The sequence below is a fragment of the Denticeps clupeoides genome, chromosome 17 (assembly GCF_900700375.1).
Source record: "Denticeps clupeoides chromosome 17, fDenClu1.1, whole genome shotgun sequence".
Taxonomy (NCBI): domain Eukaryota; kingdom Metazoa; phylum Chordata; class Actinopteri; order Clupeiformes; family Denticipitidae; genus Denticeps; species Denticeps clupeoides.
Window position 1 is genome coordinate 19,972,196 of NC_041723.1, and position 20,883 is coordinate 19,993,078.

The 20,883-nt window shown below is 38.7% G+C and overlaps 1 protein-coding gene across 2 annotated transcripts; it reads left to right on the plus strand.

The window, feature by feature from the left end:
- The first annotated feature begins 697 nt into the window (after nucleotides 1-697).
- dnajc24 (DnaJ (Hsp40) homolog, subfamily C, member 24) lies at nucleotides 698-20,603 on the plus strand. 2 transcript variants are annotated; one of them, XM_028959379.1, is made up of 5 exons: nucleotides 698-876; nucleotides 962-1,073; nucleotides 8,639-8,777; nucleotides 19,637-19,705; nucleotides 20,278-20,603. In XM_028959379.1, the coding sequence occupies exons 2-5, from the start codon at nucleotides 966-968 to the stop codon at nucleotides 20,418-20,420; spliced, it is 459 nt and encodes a 152-aa protein (XP_028815212.1). In that variant the 5' UTR covers nucleotides 698-876; nucleotides 962-965; the 3' UTR covers nucleotides 20,421-20,603. The 2 variants fall into 2 exon arrangements, with proteins under 2 accessions (XP_028815212.1, XP_028815213.1); XM_028959380.1 differs by having other exon boundaries at nucleotides 19,640-19,705.
- The last annotated feature ends 280 nt before the right edge of the window (nucleotides 20,604-20,883 follow it).

Sequence of the window (20,883 nt, forward strand, 5' to 3'; positions counted from 1 at the left end):
AATTCAGTTTTATCATGTTCACACTAATCAACTGCCACAAGATCTATAAACCATGGCTAGGCTCAGCTGCCTCTAATAACACATATAAATATGGTGAACGTGCTTTATTTCTGATCGTTTGGTTAATTTCTTATACCTTAGTGTAGTGCTGTATCACCTTTAATGGGTAAAACTGTAATTAAATGACTGACATTATATGGTGGGATTTCTTCTATGCAAACTGAGTTGATTAATAATCATATTTCCTGGATAATATGAGGTTATTGCCAGAATTGTTGTCACACTGTTTTTTATCCTGACTAATAAAACATGAGCACATCTGAAAACAGTATTCAGTTCGACAGCTTGTATTGTATTTTGTAAGAACAAAAGCAGATCTTTAATATTCCGGAACATTTTCTCACTCGCACAAACGCTCGCCGGTTTCCGTGGATACGGCGTTGTTTCACCATTTCCGGTTTCTGTGCGCAGATTATATTCTGCCGGCCGGAAACATGACCATCATATCTTATTTTCCCTAGCGTCCTTACCACAGTTATAAAGATTTGAAAAATAAATTAAATACATCTTATGATTATTATTATAATAACGTGTATTTTGCTAAATGGTATGTGAAACAATATTGTTTGATATTTTAATAAAGTGACTTTCGGTTTGTAACATGATTCCACAGGGAATTTTAAAAACGAGACCAACTCGAGATCAGGGGGAAGCGTGGAACGACACAGAGGCATGACATTTCAGCACAATGACCATTAAAGCTGCGACAAACATCGATTACCAACAAGCTGGCTTCTTATTTTTTTTATTTTATTGTTTTCTATATGGATTCTCGGGTTGATGCGCTTTAACCTTCGTCCGAGAAAACTGGCTCAGGTTACAGTAATATTTGATCATATTGAGAGAAGGACGACGTACTTTTTGTCTGACTGTCTATTTATCTATTCATCTGTGTCCACAGGGAAATGGCGATGCGGGGGAACTCTCAGGTGGACTGGTATTCAGTGCTTGGTGCCAGTCCCTCCGATGATTTGCTGGAGCTGAAGCAGAAATACCAAAGACTTGTTCTCATGGTAGGCTTCACAATCTCTTCTTTTGTCTTTTAAGTGAGTCTATTTAATGTCTGCAATTGAGAGTTGTCCCTGTATCGATACAATATCACCACATAAAATATCATGATAAATTGCTGTCTAACATCCCATGTCATATGGAATGAGAAGTAGATCCTGGACAGTGAGAATATAATGTTGTGCAGTGTTTTCAGTACCATTTATATGAAATAATGCACAATTGAATTGTGGAAGGAATTCCGGGTGTTGTGTGGTTAGTCTATGTACAGAACGTTCAGGCCTTTTGGGAGAAAACTATTCTTCAGTCTATTTGGCTCATTCCTGAGGGCAATGGGTCCAACAAACCCGGGTGCGAGCAGGTTCTTTCTGATCGTTCTTGCTCTGCTGTGGCACTATTACCAAAATGACACTGCCAGTCAAACCTACTGTATGGATGCTATGACAGAGACTGTTGTGAAGAATGTGCATTGCACACATTACTGTCATTGTCATAAGCAGTTTTAACATGAATGATGGAAAAGCAGCATCATAGGAACTCTTTCAGGAAAACCTTCCACTGAAAGGCTATCATCTCATCTCATTGCTTTGAATATCTTAAAATATGAAACAGATTTTCTGTATGCTATTTCATACTTTACTGTACAATTATACAATTTTAGAGCTTTTCTACAACATAAATCAGTCAGAAAAACCTACAAAATACTATGAAACAGCCTGCAACAATAGATAAAAAATACACAGCAGCACTTATACTTTTTCCACATTTTGTTATGTTACAGCCTTATTCCATAAATTCACTTTTATATTATAATCAGAATTATACACACAACACCCCATAATGAAACTTGAAAAACTTTACTTAAATTTATTTTCACCTGTATATAAGTATTCCCATATTTTGGCAGGTTTTACAGACTCAAGTCTTTTTGAATATGATGCCACAAGCTTGGCACACCTGTCCTTGGCCAGTTTGGCCCATTCCTCTTTGCAGCACCTCTCAAGCTTCAGCATGGGAAGGATGGGAAGCGTCATTTTAAGATCTCTCCAGAGATGTTCATTCAGATTAGGACCTTCAGAGCAGGAGAAATGTTTCTGAAACCTTCCCCAGATACAAAATGTACCTGAGCTCAATGTTGAGCATCATGGCATTTTATTTCTCAGTTTTTTATTTTAATTGTTTTATTTTTCACATTGTTATTATTGTTGTGTGTAGAATTATGAGTCTGTAACATAACAAAATATGGAAAAAAATATATTTTTGTTCTCTAAAGATTGACTTCTCTTGCAGTGCTTTTTTTCCCTCAATCATCAGTTTTATGCTGGTTTAGGGTTAGATTCCATTTCTACTCCATTTAATTGTATAAATGTGAAATGATTTGCACCTTCCCTAAATGACAGCTTGTCACTCAGCGTATCCCAAAAATGTTAATCCTTGAAGGGTTTTATTAATCTCAATCTGATTTGCTTAATCCCAAACCCATTTTAATTACTGACATCAACAATCAATCAAGGAGAATCAATTAATAGGGATGTTTTTTTAATTTACAAAGGGCTTTTTCATCTTAATCACTCTCTCAACATTTGTTCAGAGAAGATTTTTACAATGCCACATTCCCCATATCCCCATGCCAATTGCATGGCTGAATTTCATATATTAAAACTGTATTAATTTAATTATATTTGTCATGTAATGGCTTATCTCTTTTTTTAACAACTTTCTCTTTCAGTGATTAAATCGGCCATTTTAGTGGGAGTTTTAATGTGATTAAAAGCAGACGGTTGCTCCGGCTATAATATAAATCAGTTCTCATTGCAGACCCGCTCTATATAATCATTTTTCTACTTGGCTGGCCAACCTCAGTGGCGCTCTCCCCTCCCCCACGCGTTCGTATGTCAGCGGGCAGACGTTAGGTGGCGGTAGTGCAATGTTGGTGGCCTTTGCTCGGCCTCTTGGCTCCTGTGTGTATGGCTGCGCATGACCGCGCTGCGCTCCGAGTGATGATGCGGTGGCTGAGAAAAGGAGAGAGATGATGTATGGTCACAACGACCAAGTGCTCCAAATTGCCAGCCCTTTATATTGTGTTCTTGCTCTCCAAGCTCCATTAGGCCTGGTAAATGAATATTTTACAATGCATGCAGAGAGACAGCAATTAAAGTGCGTAATTCCGCAGGGCATTGGGGTGGACTGTTTAAAAAAGCAAAAGCCTGCATTTCATTCTCCTATTTATTTTTGGACAAATACTTGTACAGTGAGGACAGAGAAAGAAGCCAGACTGCCACCTCTGAAGCACTGTGCTGTGCTCTAGACCTTTTTTTTTAAAACCATGTTAATACCTGTTTTTACCGTACTGCATGATTACTTGAACTATTATTTCATGTGGAATTTGAATAATTCCAGACCTGTGCTGTGCTGTGTATGTAGACTTAAATATATGTGTGTGTTATATATAAATATATAATATACACATATTCTGTGTGTGATGGTACTCTCATTACCACACTTTACATTGGCCATTAGTCTAATTACCAGCTGAATGAAGATCACATCAGAAATTCACTACAGCATGACATCCTTTAAATCCGCTGTCCATCTAATTAAGACTTCAACAGTGTGTTTGCATAACTGACAACTTGCTTAATGAGCAATTAGCAAATACTTACTAAATCATGACATGCTAAATGGAGTTATAAGTTTCAGACTTCGGTGCCTTATTTATATTGAAACCTTTCACAGGTTATTTAGTGAATGAGGAATATCAATGTTTTACATTAATAAAATATATTTTGTCATGCAGTACATCAGCAGGTGGAATATTTACTTGTGTAAAATCCGATATGTGTTCAGGTTTTTTGGAATGAAAACACACCTGGGAAGCTACTTATAGAATCATATTTCTTTGTCTGTGCTGAATTAAATGCGGTCACTTACGTCAATGTAGTGTGTTACTTGTTCATTTTAAGAAGTTCACTGGAGGCAATGTAATAGTGTAAACTCTGAAGTACTTTATAAATGATGTAGGGGTTGTCGGATGCTTGTGCCTTTGTGGTCCCTTTTTGAAAGACAGCAGTATTGTTAAATGGGACTGCCTAGCCTTTTTTTTTTTTACACCATCTGGCTGTAAAATTTGCATCATGATGCCCCTTAAAATTTCAATAAAGCATAAAATAAAAAAAAAACTTTCACTGAATTGTAACCTGGAGGAACATGCTGATGTACAGCAATGTTCTGAAAGAATCTGTGAAATTATGACTCAGTCTTGGTTTGTGGATACTGATTTAGTACAGCCTTATGTAACGTCTGGTCTTCAGATGCATCCTCTGAAGGGTCTGGCTGCTAAATTATTATTTTTTATTAATTTAAGTTATCTGTAGTTTTAGCTGGGAAAGAAGGAACTAGCTAATACATTATTAATTACCTGCTTTGATTTACAGTAATGTGTATGATTATTCTAATTATTAATAAATAATACAAATATTTTTAACAGCATAATCTGTTTAAATGCAAATCTTACAATGAAAAGTAGAACAATGGATATTTAAATCTGAAATCCATACAAATACAAATAAAATTTGCTGACTGCATTGTTTACTATGTATAGTTCACCTCATATAATGATGATAAATTAGACACATAACTTGATGGAAAAACTGCATATTGACTTAATGAAGATCCACAATTACAATGCAATATTTTATCAAACAATAAAAGTGATTCAACTGGATGGAATCATGCTATTTTTGGTTTAGTTATGTTTTGAGACTAGCCTCTAAACAGATGTAATGCTAGAATGAGGTAAGAAGAGCATGACCTTTTGAGGTCATTTTTAAAAATATATTTGGTCTTGTAATAATGACAAAAATGGGATTTAATTTTTTTTTTTTTATTATTATATGATTATTGAAAGAAAATAAAAAATATTCTCAAGTACTCTTGGCAGGCTTGTCAGACTCTAATCTTTTAAGGCTTCATAAAATCCTGTAGGATAACCAAATGTTATGATAGATACACAATGCATTTTTTTATATTATTTAAATAATGCATTATATTTTCATCTGTATAATTTCTATTTTTATATATGTATTTTTATGAAAATGTACATTAGAAATCATGAGAAAATCTTTAAAAAAAAACATGAACAGATTATAAAATCCCTATATCCTTGTACCTGCGGTGGGATGGGTAGAACATGATACCTCAGCTCTGTCTATATTAGTGTTGTGTGAAGTGTGATGGGATGATACTTGTCATTTGTAAAACTAAGTCATGCACCGTTTCAGCTGTGCTCAGAGTAATAATTAGCTGTAACAGCCTGGGCAAAGCTGCTTTCCAGGATAATCCTTTTTTCCATTCCAGAAAATCAATAAGCATGTCCACATGTAATGAAGCATGATGACTGACAAGTGTATGTAAACAGACTGGGTGAGGCTGACTGAAACAAATCTTGCTGCTTTCCCTAATGCCCAGGACAAATTAACCTCAACCATGAGACCAACAACAGTCTGGCACAATGACGGCTGTGATGGTATGTGAGCAGGCAGCTGAATGGACTGAGATTTCACATTCTTTTTGTAGACCTGCAGATGCGTGCCACATAGTCACTTGTAATGCAAACCACAGGCTCATCAATATTCAGTATACCCCCCCCCCCCGAAAACTGCTTTATAATGAATAATCATGGACATACAAATAAAAATCTAAGTTTCTGAGCAATAAACAACATGTCCAGTTTAAAAGGTGTCGCTGTCACATTTTCCTTTTTTCTGCTTGTAACCAGCATTGTCTCAGACCATCAGTGGACATCACAAATGTGATCTCTGTTATGTGACATCATTTTCACACGTGGTAATTGTAAGTCCTTTGTTATTCTCTACTCATTCTGTACTTTAAGGTGGCCACAATTCAACTCCTTATCCACCACTCCCCCAGACATTCTCTGTTACATAAGTCCACTGCACGGACCAGCCTGGCCACCATGTGAAATGTCTACCTATGCAGATGCAGGAGAGGCGAATGGGGTCAGATGCAGTGGAATGCCCTGACCCAACCCTCATCCATCAGAAGACCTCCTTCACCAGAAGAGCTGGGCCGGCCTCCATAGAAGGCTCAAATTTAGTAAATGAATTCAACCTCTTTTCTCCCAGCCTTTTGTAACTTTTTTCGCCATTGCTGAGAAACCACCTTCAATAGATGAGAAAACGCTAGTCACTGGTGGGGAGGGCAGAGTTGACAACCCCCACCATCCTTCAAACAAAGCAAAATGCTGCTTCAGATCTAGGAGCAACAAGACTGTTAATGATCAGGAAGTTAATTTTTGGCTTGTTCTCTCCATCATCAGGGCACACCATTCAGTTTGGCCAAAGTGAAAACAACAACAAAAACACAAGGGCATGAAGAAAAAGGGATGAAAAGATATAGAGCACGGGGGGGCAGAATTGTCTGATCACAACCGGCTTTAAGTTTTAATTAGTTTTAAAAGTAATTGCTTGAAATGATTAGTTGGAATCAGTCGGCCTTCCTGTGGCTTAAAATGAAAAATATAATTGCAGCGGACAGTAATTGCCTTGCCCGGGACTGTTGGTTATTGTAGTTCGATATCACCTCATGCATCATTAGCCAACTTTGGGCATCGGTTCAGCTCCTGAACTAAAGCGAATGCACAAAAACGTAAACACACACACGCAACTCCCTGCCTGCCGGTGCCAGATTGCAATCAGCGTCCTTTTTGTCAATGTTGGCTTGGACAGACCCAAGTTGTTTCCACCGATTGCCCCATGGCAACCTCCCACGTCCCCCTTGGTAAATGGGAGGGTCCCATTGTCTGCCTGCAGCCTCCAGGCCTACAGGAACAAATTAGAGAACTTTTTGCTGTAATAGAGAGAGAGAGAGAGAGTGTTTATGGACATTTGAACACTAAATCTAGAGCTCAAATATATAATTCTATGGTACTGGTTTTTCTTTGGTCTGAAAATGTTTAGCCGATTATGACCAGCATAAAAAAATCTGCAGTATAGTCCTATTTAACTCGTGTACGCTAAAGGAATTTAAATTTTGCACTGATCCGGGTACCGGCCCATATTTGTATTGATAAATTAATTGCTATTTTGTTGTCAAAGAACTGAAGAAAACAGAGATAAAACTGGGGCCGCCCCACACACTGCTCCCCGGGCGCCTGTCATGGTGCCCACTGCTCACCAAGGGTGATGGTTAAATACAGAGGACACATTTCACCGTGTCACCATGTGCTGTGCTGTATATCACCATGACAATCACTTCACTTTCACTTTCCATATAAAACCATGACTATCGCTGCTTTCCTGGGCTTCGTTTTCAGCCATTTCATCATTTTGCTAGCTTTACACCATGAACCATGTTTTCCAGCGCCCGCAAAACCTGTAGTCTGAGGTGAAATTTCTTTTCTTTCTATTACATATCTATTACAACATACTGGATAAATACTTACAATTTATTAATTCTGTCACTCAGAATTACTTGCTGGCCAATGACATTTTATTTTTGCTAAATATTAGAAATGTTCTGTTAAATAATTCTGGCAGAAATCTGATTCCATATTTGTCTAGCACAGGCTACATGATTAGTGAATAAATAGCTTCATACAAAGACAAGTTGAAATGTCTCAAGTTCGTGATGCACATGCTATTTCCCAACTCCCATAACCTCCAGGAGACTTAAAAAGAATGTAAATACACACATAAAATATGCTAATTTCTGCTTGTGAAAATGCTCAAAGCTGATCATTGATATCGAGCTGAATTTTATCACAATTGTAGATCAAGATCATACAATCATTTCATTTTCATGGGTGTTTTCCTGCAACACTTTACAATTAAGGCAACCCAGGAAAAAATAAAATTCCAACTGTCTGTATGGAATTTGGCATCAACTAGAACACAAATAAAACACTCATTCTCGTATCGATTTGTAAAAAAGTTCCATCATGTATTATGATAAAAATTAATATTAAATTATTAAATTAAAATTAATTATTAACTGCATTCCACTCTCGATACTACAAACACACAGCACTACATGGAGGATAAGAATAATAACTACACAGCAGCTGTGGCTATTAGCAGTAATATCGGAGACTCCTGGTGTGCCACTACAGGTAAGTGGTACATGTCCCACAGTTTCTGTACTGATATAAATGGAGGGATGTCCCCAGTATAACTGTAGTACTGTTTTAGGATTGGGAGACAGTATGTTTTACTAGGGCTACCTCCCTGAATGATAGAGTCTGATGGATTTGTCCTTTGTGAGTTTTGCGCCTCAAACTATTATAGTTTGCTGTACTCAACCTCTCTTGGTAAATTGTTCAGAAGAAGAGAATCGGTACATCAGCAAATTATCCAGAAAATGCTGACAGTGCATGTTGTAAGTTTGTTCGGGTTTACCCTCCCTCTCTCATTCTCTTTCCGTCTCTCTTGCCTTCTTTACTCTCATCACTGGCACAATGTCTCTGACTACTATAGTGTATGTATAGTGTATACTAATGTGTAATTAGCCTAACCTTCTGTCTGTCCGCCTCTCTCTCCCTCTCGATTGGTAGTACCACCCGGACAAACAGGACCTGGACACCGTAGAAGAGGAGGCTGGTCGACACCTGCAGCAGTTCATTATAGTTGACCAGGCCTGGAAGATCTTAAGCAATGAAGAGACAAGGAGAGAATATGACCTCCAGCTGCGTGGTATGTTTTTGCTTCTTGGTGCAGGCCACGATGTATGTTTCATTACACACACTGCTCACTCAGGGTGATGGGTTAAATGCAGAGGACAAATTTCACTGAGTGCACCGTGTGCTGTGCTGCTGTGTATCACATGTGACAATCACTTCACTTCACATTGTATGATGAAATGGACTTGATTCAAGACAAATTCATTTTAAGTCTCTTTAAAAATGTCAAATAATAATGTAATTGGTGACTATTTCGACTGTGCAAACGCTAATGCCAGTGCATCATCTAAGGCAGGAAAATATAAGTGCTAAGTGCTATCACCTTTTTTGGAGGTGTTTGTGTATATCACGCAAAAATGCAGGGCTGAGTGTTGCATTATGCAGGCATGGCTCACTTATGTTTTACTTTTCCATAATTGGAATACAAATAAACCAAAATTCATAGACTGTCATTTATTTATTAGCTCAATGATTTCATATTTGTGTGTGTGATATGGTTACTGTAGTGAGTAATACTCTTTATTGGTGTCGCAGCATCCTCTGGGAAACTTTTGTGATGGACTGTGTTATGTTGCGCAATTGGACCAAAATGACCTAATTGTGCCTTGCAATTAATTCATTTACATGTCCACTCCCCATTGTAAGCTCATTTACATATACTCTCTTCCCACATCCCACTTTTTGCATGCTTTGCAAAGACAATAATAAATATCTGCCAAGTATGTTGTGCATAGTGAAATATGTTTGTGCCTCGCACATGGATCAATATAAAGAAACTAGAACAGGGACGTTTGTGACCTTAACGAGACCTTAACTCTTCTATTTGAAAACATGTGAAGTAATGTAGAAAAATGTATGGGAAGCATAAATAATTGAGGTATTGATAATCATAATCGAAACGAATCGTGAGACCAGGTTCACACCTCTACACTGAAGGCGATGATTTTTGATGACACTCCGTCATGTTGGTGCCTGAGAAGCAACACATTTTTGGCACTGTTTAAGTTCTGCTAGATATTAAACTAAAGGTCTCGTTTTCTATGGCCAGGCTTGTGGATCAGTGTTTTCTTGTGAAAAGGTCAAGAGCAAATCATTCGCACCAGCCTGGCTGACAGCCCGAGTAAATAAAGCAAGCAGGACTTGAGTTGCACACACGTTATCCTGTGACAACATTCATCAAAAGTATGGTCTAGATACCACTGCCAGGGGATCCTCGGTTGGTGTTCTAGAGAAGAGCACTTTTACATTTACAGAACATGGGGAAATTGAGCCCAAATGGAGTGAAAGGTAAAAAACATTGACTGTCAGGGACAAAAACCTTTCCAGACAGCAAGACTGTTTTCTACTGTCTGTGGAACTCACAAAATGCCTCCTTATAGCAAAGACAGCGCAGGGGTTCTGGGAGAGAATGAGAGAGAGAGAAATGTAGGTCAGCCTTGTCACACATGGCCTACCGTTACATGAAGTGATAGGCCGTTCCTCCTCCCCCACCACGCTCCTCTTGCCTGAGGAAAGAGGTCCCCACAGCCCTCCATTAAGACCTTCAATAAAATGTACATCCAGGCCCTGTGCCCCATTAGCAGTGTGTGGAAGGGTGGGAGGGGGCGGCACAGCCATCGCCTTTAGGTGAGAAACACTCTAGAGTTTGTTAGGTTGGGGAGTCACGGCCATAGTCCAGTCCCAGAATCCAGTCGGGCCAGACCTTTCTCTTCGACATTATTCTCATTTGTATGTGTGGAGGTGGGGGTGATTGCATGTGTGTGTACTTTTGGATAAATCCCTTTTTAATTTTTTATGTCAACTTTATTGCCTAAGTGTTTGGATAGTTCAGGATCCAGACTATCCAAAAAGGAAAAATAATTAATGACAACGTTACATAGTTATCCACCAATAATTTGTATAAGACTCTGGCATTTTTAAAATCTAAAACTAGCCAAAGCAAAACAACATACAGCACAATACTATTTTCTACACACTATGTGTTGTGTATGAGTACTGACAAAATTTTAACAGAGCCTCACTTGCCAGTACAGTAACACTGACAAACTTGATCTTATCCTCAAATGCAAAAGCCTAACTTAATTAAATTGGTTTGCTCATGGGAATTAAAAGAACTCATGCTTACCAGAATAAAAAAAATCTAGCATCAATGTTTTCCACATACACTGCTGAACCTGCATAAACCTACTGCAAAAGAAAAATAGCATGTTTAAATGGCAGTGAGGTTGGAGGTGAGGTGGTGCAGGTTAGACATCCGTTATAAGTAGTGAGTAGTTGTGAGTACTGTATTTTTCATGAAAACAACTACATTGTAATGTACAAACTACATTAATAAGTGTACTAGTCTCAAAATTATAGTTGTACAGACCATTTATAGGTTTTTCAAATTTTAGATTTTGATTTTGTACATGGTTGAATGCCTGATATTGCTAATAAGATATGGTGATGAGATGGAGTGCCTGGAAAATTAAATTAATTTGTGGAATTCTTCCCAGACACTGCATGTATCTGCTTGATAGCATTCTTCCCCCTTCAAACACGAGTTCTATGTTAGTCTCATCTGACCACATGACATTCTCCATATACTGCTCTGGATCATCCAGGTCTCTTTAGATGGGCCTGGACATGTGCTGTCTTAAGCAGGGTGACATTTCAAGCGCCGCAGGATTTTAATCCACGACGATGTAGTTTGTTACTAATAGTAACCTTTGTTACTGTGATTCCAGTGCTCTTGAGATCATTGACCAGTTCCCCCCATGAAGTTCAACATTCTCAAGGTCATTTGTACCCCACGAGGTGAGATCTTCCATGGAGCTCCACGTTGAGGGAGAATTTCTATGATTCCATTTTCTAATAATTGCTCCATGGTGAAGGATGCCGTCTTGCTGTTTGAAGGTGTGGACAGGTGTCTTTTATACAAATAACAAGTTCAAACAGGTGCCATTAATACAGGTAACAAGTGAAGGATACACAAGCTTCTCAAAGAAATAACAGGTCAATGAGGTCCAGGACTCTGGTTTGTCTGTAGGGGCTAAATTCTGCTCCATATACAAATAAATTATTTAATCATACATGATGAAACATTCTGTCTCTCACAGTTGAAGTGTAACGGCGATGAAAATTACAGACCTCTCTCATCCTTTTAAGTGGGACAATTTTCACATTCGGTGGCTGTCAAATATTTTTTGGCCCACTGTATTAAAATAATAATAACTGAGCAGCATCAAGACAGGATCTACAACATTATACAATACTGTAAATCTCTGTAAAATTTCAGAAAAAAATTGAATATTTACTCACGTCTCCAGTCAGTTAGTAATCTGTAATCAGCAGCCCTCTATGAGTTATAGCATTAAACTACATAAAAAATGTAGACATTAACCGCTAACATGCTGAAATTCATGCATGTCTTCAATATGAAGATGAAAAAGTCAACTTCAGGTGAGCTGGCAGTAGGTCACTCTGGGTATTGTCTAAGTGAAAAAGACTAACAGTAATCAGCAGAATCCATTAATGGATTAACCATAGTCCTTGCCTAAAAGTCTTTTTGAATGATGAATTCATTGAAGTTCATTTTAAATATTCTAAAACATTCCTGGATTAAGCCTAGTCCTAACAAAATGTAATTCTGTTTTTTTATCTAGGAATCAACAGAATTGCAAGACAGTGAGGTTTCTATTTGCATTGCATAGAGAAATGTGCATTTAGGAGAGGCATTTAATTACTCTGTGAGGTAACAGAGTTGTGTGGAGCTGTGTGAGTGTAGAATGGGTACCTGACCTTTCTGAGGGTTTCTGCTACATCGCTTGCCCATTCAGGCCTGAATAATTGCAAATCATTTTAGCCTTAATGCGCAGTGCCTAATCAACAAAACATTATGTGGTTGACTCATTTACATTCATAGCATTTAGCAGACACTCTTGTCCACAGTGATGTACTTCAGTGCTTTGTAGTCCATATTTTATCCTCTCACCTATGTAGCTAGTCTTAAATCAACAAATGCTGTTCAGCAAAGATTATCAACTAAGTTACATATCATCACAAGCTCTATTAAAATGCAAAATTTCTTGTAAATGTTAAAAAAAAAAAAAAAAACGGTCAGGAGAATACACATTATTAAGTAAAGTGTTGTTTTTTTTTTATGTAATGGAGAAGTTATGAGCTTGATCTGCTAGAAAATGAAAGTGAAAAGGTGAAAATAAAGTGATTATCATTGTGAAACACAGCACAGCACACAGTGACACAATGAAATGTGTCCTCTGCCTTTAACCCATCACCCTTAGTGACAGGTGCCCAGGGAGCAGTGTGTGGGGACTGTTTCGATTATGGGTCTGTTTCCTTACCTGCTAGGCCACCACTGCCCAAATGTAAAAATCTTGTAGCCAATTGGGCCGATTCATTTGAATGTGTCAGGATTGACTGCAGCTGGGCTCAACACCGGTGGCCAATCCTGACAGCGCTTAAATGCCAGAGACTTCCGCCCCTTCGAAGTCTCCGGCATTTTCGTGAACTTGACATTGTAACCGTGTAGGTGTTAGAATTTTCAGTTCTGTCAATCGCCACACGCCTGCGGGTTTGTTTGTGTTGTTCCCCTTTATTCCCCGTTTTTGGCCACCGCGCCATTCTTTCTTTGTGTTTCTTGTTTATTATAAAATAAAAACCCCTTCCCAGCATGTCAGACCTCTGTGCTTCCTTCCCCCGTAAGTCCGTAGTCGTGACAGAATGTACCCGCCTACTGGGGATATTCGGGGACAGGTTATGCATTCTGTGACACTGTTGGTGATGCTGTGGGGACAGTAGCATTCGTTTATTCATTGATAGCATTTGATAAGGGGACGGGTGGATCAGAACGGTGAGTTATCGAGGGCATGCACTGTTTGGGTGAGAGCTAGCTTACAGGCTTACTGTAACATTACAGGCTTACTGAATTCTCATAAATGCTTGCCATGTGATGGTTTGAAATGGTCTGACCTTCATCTCATTGGATTGTAAGTCTAACCTCACACGGAATCATTCATCAATGCAAAGTGTTTTTGACTGTACAATGGTACCAGTGCCTAATGTGAAAGAATCCAAGACTCAAAAGGGGATCCATCCTCCTATGATCAGAACTGGTTATTGGGCTCTTAAGTTCAAGTCAAGGTTAAGCTTATATGAAACCAGATTCATGTGGAGTAAAATGCAGAAGCGAGCTAGTGTTCGCAGAGATCTACAACACGACATTATCATCTTACTGGGAGTTTAAAAAACCTAGACATTTTTTTGTGCCGAGGTGTTCAGGCCCTGCAGGCTCAGCTTCTTGACCAGGTGCTGGGGAATGATGCGTTGAATGCTGAACTGAAGTCTATGAACAGAATTCATGTGTACGCATCCTTATTGTCCAGGTGGGTGAGGGTCAGAGGCAGGATCTTCATATGTTTCATGACCAGCCTCTCAAAGCACTTCATCATGATGGGTGCAACGGGATGTTAGTCATTGAGATAAGACACTGAAGACTTCTTCAGCATGGGCACAATGGTGGTGTCCTTGAGAAAAATTGGTAGTGTCCTTCAGACTCTGTCCTGGAAGTGGCTGTGGGTTTTCTGCACGTGTGCACACTTTGCTGCTCTAATGGCTCTAGACTGTTTGGCCCTTGCTGTTCTTGTCACCCTTCCTGAATGCGGGGCAGTTCACGTACCTCTGCAGTCATCCACAGCTTCTGGTTTGGTTTAGTGGTGATGGACTTGAAGACTGTAATGTCATTTACATTTACAGCATTTATCAGATGCCCTTATCTAGAGCGACTTACAATCAGTAGTTACAGGGACAGTCCCCCCCTGGAGACACTCAGGGTTAAGTGTCCTGCTCAGGGACACAATGGTAGTATGTGGGGTTTGAACCTGGGTCTTCTGGTTCATAGGTGAGTGTGTTACCCATCATCAATTCATCAATTCATTTGCTAATGTAGCTGTTCACTGATGTTGTGTACTCCTCCAAGTTGATGGGGTTGTCGTGGTTGTTGTTCCAGTCAGTGCACTCAAAACAGTGATGAAGAGCTTGTGTAATCCAGATCCTGGGCTTTTCAGTATCGTACCGAGGCCTGAGGACCTGCTCTCCGCAGCAGTCTGAGGACATGTAGTTGATTTTGCTGCCGGTTAGTAGGATGGCAAAGCTGGAGGAGTTTTTTCAATGCCCATTTGTCTTTTTTGGTGCCCTTAAGGCTAAAAATGTACAGAGTAGTACCATTTTGGCTTCAGAGAGAACGTTGCAAGCTCGCCGCCATTTTGGCCAGTCCAAGGATGACCTTTTCCAGGAGGGACATGGTGGCTTGATGGAACATGAGCAGGTCAAATTGAACTGTTTTACCAGGGGCCTGGAGATGAAGTTGCCCATATCACTTGAATGAATTAGGACTGAAAAATGATTTCATTTTGCTTAAATGTTTCACTGGATTGTTTCACTGCAAAATCAACTTCAAGAGGTTCAATGTGGTAGGGTGCTAGGGTGGTAGTAACCAAGTGGGTAACACACTCGCCTATGAACCAGAAGACCCAGGATCAAATCCAACTTACTACCATCGTGTCCCTGAGCAAGACACTTAACCCTAAGTGTCTCCAGGGGGAGACTGTCCCTGTAACTACTGATTGAAAGTCTGATAAATGCTCCAAATGTAAATGTAAGGTGAAACTTGTGTTCATCTTTAAATTTGTAATAATCTTGCTCACTTAAATCAGAATTTGGAGTTTACCATGCATTTTCTGTAGCATTGAAGCATTACAATGACGTGATGAGACTTGGATTAAACACATGAACAGGTAGAAAAGTTTCCAGAAATTAATTCCTTTACTCATTAAATCATCCATCAAGCAAACTAATCACAAACCACAGCACAGCACCTAGTGCACACAGTGAAATGTGTCCTCTGCCTTAAACCCATCCCCTGAGGGAGCAGTGGGCAGCCATGAACGATGCCCGGGGACCTATTTGTCGGGACGGTACCTTGCTCATGGGGACCTCACTAACACCTTGGCAATTAAAGGTCTGCCTTTCGATTACAAGGCCGCCTCCTTAGCCACTAGGCCACTGCTGCTCCGTGGAATAAAAACAGGCATATTCCCACATGACAAGATTTTCTCCCATTTGCACAGTTTAGTTAAATATCAGTTTCAGTGTGTGTGAATTACACATTGGCAATACAAAAGTGCACTAGAAAACACTACACAATATGTTCAATTAGCAGCCTGAACATTGTATGCCTTGTGTGCACAGTATACCTGTATAAACATAAAATTATACTTACACATTAAACTACTATATGTGTATATTAAACAGTTTACCAGTGATGCCTGAATATACAACTATTACAGTGGATCTTTATTATAAAAGCAACACTGTTAATTTCTAATATAACCCCAAGTTATACATTTTCAGAAGCATTTTATCCAGATTAAAACATAGATTTGTTTAGTGGGGTAATTTTTTTGTGAGCATGTAGGATTAAGAAAACTATTCATTTACAATTACATATCAGTTCCGTAGTAGGTAGTATTTTTCAGAAATTTTAAATCCATTAAGCCACTGTATTGTCTTGGCACCTCTGGCAGACAAGGTGGTGCCATATTCTTGTGTGTCAACCCAAGTTAACATCCCCAAGCATTCTTAATTCCCAATGATTTATATGTTTTCCCATTCCTTTGTCCCTCATCTGTGCTGCATGTCGTCACATGTGATATCTGAGTCACCTTCCTTAGTTCTGTTTTTGGCCACCCTGCCTGTTTTCAGTAAGCTTTTTTGATGATTTGGTTCCATAATAAATCACAATGTTTTGCAATTGTGCGTTGTTTCGTAAGTCAGAAAATATAGTTTCAATTACAATTGAGATGAGTTTTACATGAACCTGTTGTTTGATTAATAAATTATATGTACATTTTACGGCATTTATCAGACGCCCTTATCCAGAGTGACTTACAATCAGAAGTTACAGGGACAGTCTCCCTGGAGCAATTTAGGGTTAAGTGTCTTGCTCAGGGACACGATGGTAGTAAGTTGGATTTGAACCCGGGTCTTCTGGTTCATAGGCGAGTGTGTTACCCACTAGGCTACCACCACCCCCAGTATATATATAAAGATATCAAATTTTATATAGTATTACAATTGAAAAACCAAATTTGGTTAACTTGGCAACACATGCATACACACGTCCTTTTATTAGCCCTGTGTGTTATAGATAATTGTTTATTTCATTGACTAAATGATGTATGGAGATGGGTTATCACGCCAACATGAGGTGTGTTCTAGCAGCTTTTGTTCTCTGTCTGCCCTTGTCTTGTGTTCTTCTTCAGAACCGGGCTGTTCGTCATCATGCCAGTCTGTCCACCGATGCATGTGCACTCACACCCTCGACAGAAGCAGTTAACGTGCAGTGTTCAGTATATATTATTGACACATTTTTCCTTTATTCCGACCTTTGCCAATTTGACTCGTGAGACTCGCCAGACTTATCCATGATATAGCCACTTAGGGCAAGTCTCTTAGCTAATTAAAGGCAAATATGTTAAAAAGTGGGATGAGAAGGTGTTAATTACCATTTCCTCGCAAAGACAAGTACAGGAGCATTTTGTGCATAACGCGACAATCCTTTTTTACTTTGTGCTTTTTTTTGTGATTTATTTTCTGAAAATACAGCAACTGCATGATTACTGTTTTTCAAAGAATTTGTCAAATTTCAAATTTTTGTCAGGTATTGTTCCCTATTACCAGTCAAGTGAATATTTTATGATTGGTGTGTTCTGTAAATTCAGGAGATATCAGTGACATTTTCTAATGACCACAATATGTAAATTGTATGTAAATTGCATAAAATTTTGTTTTAATTGTTGATTTGGTGATTTATTATTTAACAAATCATTAGTTTTGTAGCTGCTATTCATGTAATTAATTGCATGAATTACACATTACACAACTTAACTTTCATTTTACCTTCTCATTAATTACAAAGACAAAACTAAAACATAATAGCTCATGAATGCAAAAACATTTTTGATAGCTTTGTCTGACCCCATTTGGATATGAATTGCTTAAATATTTTGTCTACTAAACTAAATCCACTTTATTCTAATCATTTTTGCTTGGGCATGTTAAGACCTTGGGCTTGCAAGGGCACTTAGGGTGTTACCTGAATTAGCTTTACAGCTTTCTCCTCACTATCTTAATCTCTTTCTAAGTGCTGCTGCAGTTTGTGGCCCTTCAGTGATTATCACTTCAATTTTTAAATAAGTGTGTGGTGCCTGGGAACTTTCCAGAGTGTTTTGGAAAGGCTCTACAGTTAAGAAGCTGCAAAGGACTAGACATTCAGCTAGAGAAAATCTATGTTTCTGGGGAAGAGTACTGAATTAAATCTGGAATTCCATAGAGGTTTAACACAAAATAAAAACAAAATATATTTTAAGGGGTCAGTGTATACGGTGTCTTCTCTCTCAATTCTAGTTTGAATAAAACTTGATTAGTGGTGCCACAGCATTTTTTGATGGTATACCATACCTGGCAGGGGCCATGTAGGCGGGATCTCAATGTGGTCATTGTCTGCAATCATTTTACTGAGGTTCTGTGATTTACAAAACTTCAGAATGACCCTCTTAATCGTAATATGATCCCTCGTGGTGTTTCCTTATGAGATTCCAGCATGTATCCATTACTTTTTATAATGTTGCTACTAAAGACAACTCATGCAAAAACATTATTCATACCCTAAGCAGAATAATGGAAACCTGTTCTATGAAACATTTGATTCAGGATCTTGGTGTGTATTTAAGAATCTTTCTGGTTTAAGTGAATGTATTCAGTTTTAAGACTTTTCCTTCCACTGCTCCTGTTGGTGATCACCACGGTGGATCAGCCGGTCTGGAAATATGGTCATCAGCAGACGCATGTCCAATGCTGAAGCAGATCCTCTACGCTTTCCTTCTTCATAAGATTCTTTGTTGGAGAAAAGCTCACTTTGCATGGCACAGGTTAATTTCCACCCCATTATCTTTCAATAACTGACCTTTAGAGCGCGAGTACAAAATTCAGTAACAAATCAGTCAGAGTGAATTTTTCAGTGTTGTGGCTGCTCATAATTCTCTTTATTGGATTTCATAAATCTATGACAACAGATGGGATTTTTGTGTGAACCGATCAGCTCTGCAAAAGTTTTACCTTCACTCCTCACTCATATTTCAAGTACTATTCGGTTTGTTTTTGGTTGTTTGAGTTCATTGAGGTTTGGAAGAATGACCATGATCAGGAGATGGCGAAGCACATGCCCACTGGATGTTCATTCAGCCAAAGTTTCAAGGCACTATTTTGATGCTAATCATAATGTAAGGCGGTAGTGTAAGGTAAATTGTCCTCAGAATAACAGATAAAGAATAGTACAGTATATGTACAGTATGGTGTATAATTAATTCTCTCAATGGAAAGAGCTTGACTCTCGCACTCTCCACTTCCTCATTTTGGATCCTAGTGAGGATCCCCCCTCTCTGCTCTCCAGCACAGCTATATTTCAATATATTCATGTTATTCGGAAATTCGGGTTGGGTTTGCTCCTATGAAGTAAATCTATGGTTTTTGTTTTTTCACTGTCATGTTTGTCATGTTATATTTGCCTATAAGCACCCAATGCTTGTTTTTTTCTCCCTAAACTTTCTGTGAGTTTTTGGCCAAACCCACTTTCATTTGGTGGCTTTTGTTGGGCCACATTTTAGAGTCAATATGTCACATAACTTTATTAAAGATTATTTCTGGTGAGGTATTTGTCATTGCACTTCTGAACACTCCCAAATCTTAATCCTACCTGTTCTGTCTTCTGAAATGTATGTATGTGTGTCTTCTTTTATTTCTGTGTTTCTCTAGCAGAAGAGCTGAAACAGAGCTGGCCGGTGGATGCTCAGGTCTCCCTGGAGGATATGAACTGGAACAGTGGTAAGGACTCATGCCCAAACTGTCATCATTTAGGACCACCTTTAGGGTTCTGGGTTCATTTCTCTGCAGAACTCCCCAAACCAGAGATCAGAAATAAACAAAATGCTTTAGTGAAATCTAAATATTATATCTATACAAATACATGGCACAGTTGTATTTTATTTATTTCCTGTCTGGCATCTGAGTTATGACACAGTGCCAAATTTGTCCTAGCCAGAGACAACCCCTACATAAAGACGGTGGTGGACAGTGAAGGAGTTTTATGATGTGCCTTTTGTCTACTTTCAAATTGAGACCCATATAGTTTTTAAAAAGCAATAGCATCCATCATTTTATGAAATGTTATTTACATTTTATTTACTGTTTTTTTTTTTTTTTTTTAATGATCTTCATCTCCCTGTCAACTCCTGTCTGAACCCACACTTGTCTCTGTCACAGTTTTAAAAATGCATTTTACCATTTAAAAAGATCTGTTGACAGGCTCAGTCCTCTCTTCACAATTCATGGCCCAGCGTGTAATAGTTCTGGAATGGATGTCATGGTTTTTATTGCTGTTGCCAAATCTCTTGCAGATAGTCGGCTGTATACCTACAACTGTCGCTGCGGTGGGGACTTCATTATAGGAGAAGAAGAGGCTGAGGATGAGGATGCTGTCGTGTGCTGTGATACCTGTTCACTCAGTATTGAAGTTAAAAGGACTGTCCGAGGAACTTAAAATATTGAAGACTGTTACAGTTGATATTTTCTTCCACTTTGAAGACATTATTCCACTGTGGTCTGCAGGACTAACGGTTGAATTGATGTATTATTCATGCTGTTTCAATCGATCATTTAAAGTGGGGCTATTTATGCACACATGTGTTTAGTGCTGACTTCAAATAAAGTGGGACTAAATGGAGTCATTTTATTAGTTTATTTTTGAGGAGGCATTGATGGTCCTCCTGCACATGAATTCATAACTCAGAATTAAAAACAAATATGTCAATTTATACACTCTTTCACTCACAGATTATAACTGCTTATTCCACTAGGGCTTCAGGGGTCTCACACACACACACACACACACACCTACAGACAGTCGCCTACAGGGTTGTAGTAGCCTAGTGGGCAACACACTCGCCTATAAACCAGCAAGCAATACACTTAACCCTGAGTGTCTCCAGGGGGACTGTCCCAAC

Excerpts from the sequence above, each read along its gene's own strand:
- dnajc24 (XM_028959379.1), top strand. The coding sequence starts at position 966 with ATGGCGATGCGGGGGAACTCTCAGGTGGACTGGTATTCAGTGCTTGGT. Across the intron at positions 8,778-19,636 it reads ATATGACCTCCAGCTGCGTG|CAGAAGAGCTGAAACAGAGC; the intron begins GTATGTTTTTGC and ends GTGTTTCTCTAG. Across the intron at positions 19,706-20,277 it reads GGATATGAACTGGAACAGTG|ATAGTCGGCTGTATACCTAC; the intron begins GTAAGGACTCAT and ends AATCTCTTGCAG.